The sequence below is a fragment of the Apis dorsata genome, unplaced genomic scaffold (genome assembly GCF_000469605.1).
Source record: "Apis dorsata unplaced genomic scaffold, Apis dorsata 1.3 scaffold_801, whole genome shotgun sequence".
NCBI lineage: Eukaryota > Metazoa > Arthropoda > Insecta > Hymenoptera > Apidae > Apis > Apis dorsata.
The window spans coordinates 103,770-114,343 of record NW_006263941.1 but is presented as its reverse complement, the minus strand read 5'-3'; the positions used below and the strand labels follow the sequence as shown (position 1 = coordinate 114,343).

Below are 10,574 nucleotides of genomic sequence, written 5' to 3'. Positions count from 1 at the left end.
ACTATTCATGGGATTATAAGTTAAATAGAGGGTTGTCATTGCAACATTTTATTATTATGATATTGTACAGGCAATTATTGACAGAAATTTATCAATTACAATCTTTTAAGGTCCAATTTCTTCGTTTTTACATATTTAGACACTCATTTATTAATTAAACTTTGTGTAGCAATGTGAATTAGAAAAGAAACAAAAAAAGGAATCCATCGTGCGTTAATTAAATTACAGATGTAATGTAAAAAAGCGAAAGAAGTTTACGAAGTGTGGAAAGCAATTAATATCGGAATAATATACCTATTCCGGCTATCGATGTATATATACATTGCCGCAGAAGGTTTACGAAACTGATTGTATATTCGTTGGTATTTAACGTGGTACCTGATTTTGTAACATTCTCTTCATGCGATCAACTCAGTGACAAAGTAGGCGGGAATTATTGGACAACGAAAAGGTCGAAAGATTTTCAACGTACATTTGTATAGATTACAATATATATTATATATATATATATAGATATTTAATATATATAATGTATATTATATATAACTATACCAAAATATACACATATATTTGCATGCATATATGTATTTTGCTGTGAAAGAATATGTTCAACGTCTGTTTATTTCATTTTATATATTTTAACGAACCATTTCAAAATGCACAAAAATATTGAGACAACTGGATAATAAATAAATAATAAATATGATTTAATATAAATTATATATATTATTTATAAATTTATTTTTTGAAAAAAAATTTTTTTTAGATTTAAAATTTTCTTGCTAAATATATTTTTAAAGATTGAATACGATTTTTGTCGAATTGTCAGTTGTCTGTATTTATTTATTTAACTCTTTTTAAATGATATAAAACAATGATAGCTGCGCGGACATGCTTATAGTATATTAAGCATACGATATATAAAAATTGAAAATATGATTTTTTTTAGATTTGCAGTCTATTGCAGCGAAATATGTGTATTTGTAAATATTTTCGTGTATTTGCATCTGTTGTCTTTCCGACCAAGTTGCAACATCTTTTCCAGGCTTTTCCTATCATTCGTGACACAGGGATTTCCTTTATATTTTTGGTCTGAAGAAATACAACATTTAAATCGATGCAGACCATACCTTGAAGAAAAAAAGATCGATTTTTTTCGTAAAAAATTCTTCTATTTATTACGATGATGATGGTGACATAACTGGAAATTAATTTGACAAAACAAGAAATGATCATTGGAACGATTTTGTCACGAACGATGGAGATCAACTGTTTGTAATTGCAGCTGTATCGTAATTGTCCACAATCGTTAATGACTGTCCATTTCTGTTAATCTTTGTCTTTTTCTTTCGTAAATAGACTACATAATCGTATATGCATTTGTAATATGCAAAATCGTTAATATTGTCGCGTAAAGAAGAAGAAAATATCAGTATTCTTTCAACTCCAACATAGAATTGTACACCGGTCTATGATTTTTACATCTTCAATTATAAAAATCAAATGTTTTCTTAAGTAATCAATTTTTAAAAATGTATCGATCGATTAATAAATTGTGCATGGCATAAAATTCAGTTTTTATCTATTAACATCAATCTACAATCGATAAGAAAAAAGTAAAGGATATATTATTACTATTTATTACTATTATTTTATATTATTACTATTAATTATTATTTATTTTTAATAATTTTTTCTGAAATATTTTTGAAATCTTCTTTGAAAAGTTTTCTTTTTTTTCTTTCTCGCTAGTAATTTAAAAAATATTTTAAAAATTTATAAAGTTTCAATTTATGATAATTAATAATTTTATTATTTATATTTTTTAATTTCAATTTTTAATTCATAATATTTCTATCTGTTATTTTTTGCAAGTTTAGAATATATAATTACCGTGATATAAATAAACTCAATGACGAAATACATTTTTAAATCTAAAACTAAATACTAATATCTAAAAATATTTATAAATTTGTATTTACGTAATATCATTAAATAATTAATCATATTATTTCAAATATATCGATATCGAGCTGAAATTTCCCATAGATCGATAATTTCGTAACTGTTACAATTCATTTTCAAAGCTACTTTGATTTGAAATGCCCTCCAATATGTCGTAGCCGTTGTCCGATTGGCGGTTACCGGTATAAGTTTGAAAGAGAAGGGAATGCGCAGAAGCACGTGGATTTGTTTAGACGACTGTCAAGCCCCTTTCGTAGCGCATTTACAAAGTCCGTGGGGTGCTTCCGGTAAGCCCCGTAGCTGGCGGCGCTTTCCCGACAAACGATACCGGGGGCCAACGGGGGCGACAAGATCCACTGTCTACTTCCCTTCCCCCTCTTCCCGGTCAGTCGGCGTCCCTCTACCCCGTCCTCACTTTCCCCACGACGTTACACCTCCGATGCAGAGACAGAGACAGAGACAGGGGCAGGGGAGTGACGACGGCGACGATGCCCGGCGAAACGAGCGATGGAGGAGGGGAAGACATCAACGGCGGACAAGGCCGCCATATTGAATCACTCTCGTTAATTTTTGCGCAGAGGCGGTGTGAATTTTTTCTCCTTGCGCGGAAGGTAGCAGCTCAAGGTTGTGTCTGGGATTCACGATCGTGACAATCGTTTACGCGGTTACCGTTGGTACGCGTCATCCCTCCGAGCTGTATGTATTGTTTTCGTGTTGTTATACAAACTAAGTAAAGTGAAAATCACGGTAAACGATGTATGGATATGCTACGCGAAAAAAATTCATGAAAACATGCGGAAATCGTGCGTGCACGATCGCGAGACAGTGAAGTGTGCCTGTGATAGGGAGGGATACTTGAGAGAAGTGAAGTGTATGCGTACACTGACTGCGGTATGTGGTGTGCGCCATGTCATTGTACGTAAGCGATAGTATAGAGTAATATATCGCAGAATGAAGTGAAGTGGAGTGGAAAGCGACCGACCACTTTGCCTACCTAACTGTCTACCTAATAGCGTGCCTGCTTGGTTGTTGCAGCCTATCTACTAGTCTGCCCATTTATTCGTCCACTTTGTGTATAATTGATTTTATCAAAGCGATTTACACAAATTTGGACCAACTCTTGATTGATCTCTTCTCAGGTACGTGAGTCTTCCTGAATGTGGGAGACATAGACGTGTGTGGGGGTCAAAACACTTCGTGCATCATTCCAGACAAGGTGCGATTATCAATGTAGTAGCAAATATGTTGTGCACGCGGAAATATAAAGAGTCGCGTGTCGCCGTGTCGTGCGAGCTGGCGTCACACGTTGCCAGTGAGCGTTCATGTATAGCTCGTTCACACATTTGAGTTTTCTATATTCTCAATTATACGTTTGATTAATTACTATCAAATGATTTTAATTTCTTTCTCTCATTGTCCGAATAATAAATTCTGCTACTTTTATTTGTAATTTGATATAATATTAAAATTATATTATAATATATTATATTATATTGAAAATAAAATATGGAACATTGAATTGATATCAATCAATGTTACATGATTATATTATTATTTATTATTTTTATAATTTTGCTCAAGTGTTGTTAAATTGTTTGAATATAAACGATTATGTATTGTTTTTTATTTTTGTTAATTTATTTAATAATAAAATTGGCTTACTAATTTATTATAATGTATGTCTATTAGGTTAGGAAGAAAGTCCAAAATTGTCATAGATTACTTTAGAATTCATATAATATAGATTTTAATACTACTTATTTCACGTACAATTTTAATTTAATAGAAAAAAAATGCAGCAAAAAAACATATAATAAATTTTCATAATTTTAGCATTTTTGTAAAAAATATAAATAAATTTGAAGCGAAAAATATAATGAAATACAAATAAATTGAGACATATAAATTGAACAAAATTATATTGTATAATTTGATAAAAAACAAATATGAATGTTATCATACATTATTTACTTTTATATGTTACTTCTTTATTAGTCAAACAGTAAAGTTATAAAATATGAATGAAAAATGCTGACATCAATTTATGAGTTTAGAGATCCTATACTGTCACGTGATCTGGAAAGTGTGCAAGGCGGGAGATCTAAGAGAAACTCCGTGAACTAGTTAATTGCATTAAAGACGATCTAAAAGTAAGCTTGCAGGAAATAAAAAATTTTAAAAACAAACTTTTCGATGGAAACAATTATTCGATATATAATATATATCTAAATATGAGAAAAATTAAAAATAAATAGAGTCGTATTACCTAGAGGTCGCGTTTGGTTTCTTGATACAATAGTAATTACGAGATGCGTGGACAATATCAAATACGTTGCAAAAACATTGCAACTTCTTCGTCCCTCTAGTCGCGAAGGCTGGCAGTGGGGACTCCGTCGAAAAATCGATTTCCCGTAGGGCATAAGGGTGCGGGAGGAGTGAGGGAAAGGGAGAAGTACGGAGACGAAATTCGGGAAAATCCGCAGAGAGAGAACGAGGGAAAGAGAAACAGTGGTTGGGAGGCGGAGGAAAAGAGAAAGAGATTGGTTTCTAGCCCGTTCCGATGCCGCTCGTGTGGGTGAGTGGCTGACTCGTGTGGTAGGGGGTAGACCGTCAGCGGAGTGAGGGGAGAAATAATTAATGTGCGACCGTACCTCTCCCCTCGCGGTACAGGACACCCCTCTCCCCCTTCCACAGTCTTGTACCGCTACGCTTAGCTGCCATTGTGCCGAGACGCCACTTCCGAAGCATCAAATTCAATTCTTCGATTTTGTATCACCACTTCCTTGCGAAAAATTTGTGAAAGAAAGAAAGTAAAAAGCACGCGACATATAGTGCTGCCGGCAGCTTTGCAAAGCGCGCCAATATCTTCCTTGTGTACGATCTCGAAGAAAATATATCCTTCCTTGAACATCTTTGAATTCCACGGAGGTTAGGTTAGGACATTGCTTCCGTGGATATCGGCCGATCGCTTTGCAAGCGAACACGATCTTTTATCGCGCGTTTTAGTCCGCGAGTTGATCGCGTTACCGGTGGTGCTACTGTGTTGTGATTGCGTCTTTCGCAAGTTGAGACGATTGCTTCTCGAAATAAAGAGGGAAGATGTTTCGGTGTATATGAACGAAATGTTCGAACGGAAATTTTGGTAACACAGTTATTTTTATTTCGATGAATCTTTTCTATCGCTTTCAAATCACGGCATTGCGAAACGCTGTCTCACTGTTCGTACTGACTTGTTTGTCGTTTTTTTTTTACTAGCATATACATATATTTGCCGTGTTATTGTTAAAATCGATCCAATCGAAATGAAATAATTAAATCGTAGTTATAAATAAATACTTGCGTTTCATACAATTATTTTATGATTTATAGAATTGCTGTATTTGAAAGAATGGAAGCCATGGATTTGGACGGGGATGCGGTAGTGGATTTGAGTGTTAGGTAAATTAAAAAAATTTCGGTTTCTCCTCTTTATTTAAATTCTAAATTAATTAATTAATTATATTATATGAAGATACATCATTGAGAATTATGTCAATATAAAATTGTTCTTATGTATTGTATTTATGAATAGATAAAAAAATAATGTATTAAAATATTGTATGATAGTTATATGTGATATGTAGTTTTTAAAAAAAATAAGTTCATCATTAATTATAAATTATTATATGGAAATAGATTATTTTCTTCTAAGATAATGAAACTTTTATATTATTAAATTTCATTTTTTAATGTATATTTATTTACATTATTTACATTACTATATTATTAAATATATATAATTAATTATATATTGATATATATCTTATATAATTTTATATTACTTTTTTTACAAAATTATAAAATTTGTCATGACAACTTTTCAGTAAGTAATATATGTTTTCAGCAGCAGTAGCAGGAGAAATTCTCCCTCGATCACTGTTAATTCTGCAGATGTAGGAGTTCCATTAGATTTAGGTATTCATTTTTCTTCGAATCCTAATGTGGATAACAATATGCCAGAAGCACGAAATATTCAAAATGCAGCAAGAGGCATTTTAGCTCCTAAATCTGGAGATGATAGAAAAACACGTCGCAATCTTAGACCTAGAATTGAAATAAGTTATGCAGAAACTCCAGATGAACGTAGAATAAATGGTTATGTAAATGGAAATGCAGACAGTGATGAAGGTTAATTATAAAAATAGCATAATTATTTATAGTTTCAGTATTGTGATAATACATATTATATTTGATTTTATAATGTTTAGTATATTTGATAAAATTATAAATTTTTATTTACTAGGTGATATGCCTCCTTTGCCTCCAATAAAAGAATTATCATCAGATGAGTTAGCTGAACGAGAGAGAACACTTAGAAAATTAAGGGAGGAACTTAGATCTGAGGAAATGAAATTGGTATTATTGAAAAAATTAAGACAATCTCAACAATTAAAAGAAAATATTGCTGCTGTACCCAAAGTACCCAGTAAATTACCACCACCAGTTACAGTACAACCAACTCCTCATAGGTAAGTTTTTGATTAAATTTTATTCTATAAAAATAATTAAAAGGATTTCTACGATTGATTATTGAAATAATATATATATGTTTTCAGTCATAGAACAGGCAAAGCGCCACCACCATTGCTTAGAGGACAACCTGCACCAAGCAGGAGCAGTAGTTTACATGCACCACCACCTGGAATGTTACTACCACCTACAGTTGGTAGAAGTTCCACTTCTAGTACTGGAATGCCACCTAATATGGTCATACCACAACCACCTCATCCTAGGGGCAGGCCTCCTAGTGCAACATCAAACGTATCAAATTATCATGCACCTGCAGATCGAACTGAAAGATCCACAAAAGATCCAACACCTACACCAGCACATCAAGTAAGTAAGGTATAAAATGTTGTTTCTTTTTTTATTTAAATACATATAATTGTTATGAATAAATATTATTAAAAGATGTTGTGTTAAACTTTATGCAAATGTATATTATATTTTACAAATACTTGTTTACATTATTTGTGAACTTTGTAAATAACCATAATTGTGTTTTTGTAAACACAAAGCTGCTTGTTGGATCTCAAGAAAATAAAACCACCGCATCCTTAAGCACACCTGTGATTTCAGAACAGGTATATCCACTATAGTCAAATATGTTTAGTCTCTTATCAATCTAATTCTTTATTAAATATTGTGCCGACTTTTTCTTGCCTTAATAATCATATCATTTTTTTATTTTTATATTTAACCCATTTATGCTTCCATTTCCTTCCTTATTTTCTATTTTATATTTCTTATAACAATGAAATTTTATTTTATAGAGAACTTACAATCAAATTTATTATCTTATACTTTTTATACATGTAATATTTATTTTTAAAATATAGGAAAGACCGAGGGATGATAATCAGACACCTGCACAACGTCAAGCAGCTGCTAAGTTGGCTTTAAGAAAACAACTTGAGAAGACTTTGTTACAAATACCACCTCCAAAACCTCCACCACCGGAGATGCACTTTGTGCCAAATCCGTCTAATACGGAATTTATATATTTGGTGGGTCTGGAGCATGTAGTTGATTTCATCACTAAAGAACCTGCTATTCCACCACCTCCAGAACCTTTCGAATGTACTCAATGTAAAACGGATTTCACACCCGTATGGAAATGGGAAAAGCCTATAACTGGTGGTAAAAAAGAAGGTCCACGGGTGCAGCATGCAACTTTTCAAAGACCACCAGCAGGTCGCGATCCTAGAGTTATATGTGAACATTGTGTAACGACTAATGTTAAAAAAGCTCTCAAAGCAGAGCATACTAATCGGTATGTAATTTAAAATTTATGAAAAATTAAATGATATATTTTATTATATTAATTAATATATTACATATATTTATAGATTAAAGACAGCATTTGTAAAAGCATTACAACAAGAACAAGAAATAGAACAAAGGTTGGCACAAGCAGCATGTCCAAGTCCAGATCCACCAGCTCCTAAACCAGTTCCTAAAGCAGCTACTCCTACAAGAAGAGTAGCAACGCCACCAGCCCCCCCACCTCAAGTTCCACCAGCACCAACGCTAGCACCAACTCCACCAGCACCTAAGCTACAAGAACATCCCTTGGTTAAATTAGCAGAAAGTGGAAAATTCAGTCCACATCATGCTGCTGCAGCTGCTTTGCAACAACAGTTGCTTAGAGGTAATTATATACTTTCTTTGTTAATTAAAAATTAATAAATTATGTATTAAAAATAAACGTGATTGATTCCATTTTTAGAACTGGCAAAAAATCCTGTACCAGGTCTGCCACCTCATCAACCTCTTCCTGCTCATATGATGCCACCATTTACCTCGATATTATATCCTTATCAATTAGCGATGGCGCAAGCTGGTGGAAAAGGTCTCGCAGAATTGCAACGACAAGCAGCAGATTTGCAACGTCAATATCTGCTTGATATGATTCCATCACAAGCATCTCAAGCACAGGGTAATCAGGCTCCACCTCGAGCCCATCCACACAATTGGAAAACGTAACCGAACGCATTTAAACATCGATCACTAAACGCAAATAAATGAAACTGTAGAGCTGTGTTAAGAATATTGAGAAGCAAAGATACTCATATTCTTTTTCCACAATATCGTACTAAATGGAAATCTTCAATGGAATGTTACATTTCTTTGTGACATTTCTAGGATAATATACTAATCGATGCATGATTGGCATCTGTATTTACAAAGTGAGCTCAAACTTGGAAGAATAGACAAGATATTTCCTGTATTATGTGAAAATGGGATATTTTAACCATCATTTTGTGAATATGCATTGACGTGTGAGTGTGATTTTTGATTGTTACCTGAAAGGTTTGATGATTTACTTTTTACAAGATGTTTTATCGTCTTGAAGAACTTCAACTTTCGGTTACATAATATATGAATAATTATCTTAGTGATTTCAAAAAGAGAAAATGAAAAACTGTTCATAATTTAAGCTTAGCAAACAATTTCAGATTGATTTCTTTAAGAACAATATCTGCTTTTTTCACATTATCTTATGTTGAAATTAATAATATTGCAAGCGAATAATAGGTGAATGTCAATCAACTAATTGGATTAAGTGCATAATAACTCGGACGCACATAAATGAATATAATTGCTTCAATTATTACATTATATATATTATATCTACAGAACCAAGTGGACATTTATAAGGCACTAAGTAATAAGTGTTACGTGATTATAAAAAAATTGGTTGATTTACAATAGTAATAAGTGGAGAGAGAAAGAATGCGAAAAAAAGAGAATGTGAGAGAGAAAATGAACACTATGTGACGTAAAACAACAAAGTTGAAAAAAATGGGATCTTCTTAGGCCCTTGATATATTACAGTTATCGATCTTTGTCGCTAGTTTGAATAATTTTTGTAATCATCGGCGGTACCTGTACTCTGTGTATATCTCTTTATTTTCTTCAAACAGTGAAATATTTTTAAGGCGGTTGTAATAATTGAAAAAGAGAAAGAGTAAGAACAAGAAAGTAAACTCAATAAGAAAAAAAAGGGAAAAAACGATCTTTATAAGAAAATGTGTGTCGCTGATATAGTCAGCAAGATATGAATGTGGGTGTGAGAGTAACGATTCTTTTTCTTTTTTTTTTTTTTTCATCATGCAAGAGGACAAAGAATAAGTATTCAGTATGTTTTTAAAAGATAGTGACATGAGTGTCATTCGCGCATAATTTGTAAGAATTTTGTGATAAGATTTTCTTGTTGAAGAATATGTTAAAAAAAAAAAATGAAAGATAAAAAGATAAAAAGAAAATCTGTCGATTATCAAAGATGTAAGTAAGTTACTTATGATTGCGCGACTGATTTCATGTGTCACATTGATGTAAAAGTATTTAATGAATTTAACACAAGTCATATTTACCCAAAGTTTTTCTCAAAGGATAAAACAAAGACGAAGTGGCAGAACGCCGAGTTTTTATGAAATCCTTTCTTCTGAAAAAAAAAAAAAAAAAAAAAAAAAAAAAAAAAAAAGAAAAAAAAAACTTATCTATACTTTACAAAAAAAAATAAAAAAAAAAAAAAAAAAAAAAAAAGAAAAAAAATTTTTTAAATTTTAAAAAAAAAAAAAAAAAAAAAAACAAAATGAAAAAAAAAACTTATCTATACTTTACAAAAAAAAATAAAAAAAAAAAAAAAAAAAAAAAAAGAAAAAAAATTTTTTAAATTTTAAAAAAAAAAAAAAAAAAAAAAACAAAATGAAAAAAAAAACTTATCTATACTTTACAAAAAAAAATAAAAAAAAAAAAAAAAAAAAAAAAAGAAAAAAAATTTTTTAAATTTTAAAAAAAAAAAAAAAAAAAAAAACAAAATGAAAAAAAAAACTTATCTATACTTTACAAAAAAAAAAAAAAGAAAAAAAAGAAAGAAAGAAAGAGTGAAAACAAAATCTCTCCGACACACATCCCAAGCAATACTTACAATTACCACTCCTACTCTAAATAATCTGATTTTTCATTGATTACTGGCTAACCAACCGATCTTGGTCACAATTTCCGAATCACTAAATATATAGTTAACTGTAGTCTTGATATTTCTCGGTATATACAAGTTAATA

At 31.4% G+C, this 10,574-nt stretch overlaps 1 protein-coding gene across 13 annotated transcripts; it reads left to right on the top strand.

Annotated features, from left to right (window-relative positions):
• Positions 1–2,097: 2,097 nt before the first annotated feature.
• On the top strand, positions 2,098–10,002 carry LOC102677592 (transcriptional repressor p66-beta). Of its 13 annotated transcripts, none has more exons than XM_031513936.1 (9): positions 2,098–3,181; positions 5,335–5,403; positions 5,849–6,132; positions 6,248–6,473; positions 6,561–6,849; positions 7,023–7,088; positions 7,344–7,777; positions 7,854–8,155; positions 8,234–10,002. In XM_031513936.1, exons 2-9 carry the CDS (start codon positions 5,354–5,356, stop codon positions 8,488–8,490), a joined length of 1,908 nt encoding a protein of 635 aa, XP_031369796.1. In that variant the 5' UTR covers positions 2,098–3,181; positions 5,335–5,353; the 3' UTR covers positions 8,491–10,002. The 13 variants fall into 13 exon arrangements, with proteins under 13 accessions (XP_031369796.1, XP_031369798.1, XP_031369795.1 ...); XM_031513938.1 differs by having other exon boundaries at positions 2,099–2,661; XM_031513935.1 differs by having other exon boundaries at positions 2,099–3,104.
• Positions 10,003–10,574: the final 572 nt, after the last annotated feature.

Coding starts and splice junctions, on each gene's coding strand:
- LOC102677592 (XM_031513936.1), top strand. CDS start 5,354: ATGGAAGCCATGGATTTGGACGGGGATGCGGTAGTGGATTTGAGTGTT. Junction 6,133..6,247: donor AAATGCAGACAGTGATGAAG/GTTAATTATAAA, acceptor TTTATTTACTAG/GTGATATGCCTCCTTTGCCT. Junction 7,089..7,343: donor CACCTGTGATTTCAGAACAG/GTATATCCACTA, acceptor TTTAAAATATAG/GAAAGACCGAGGGATGATAA.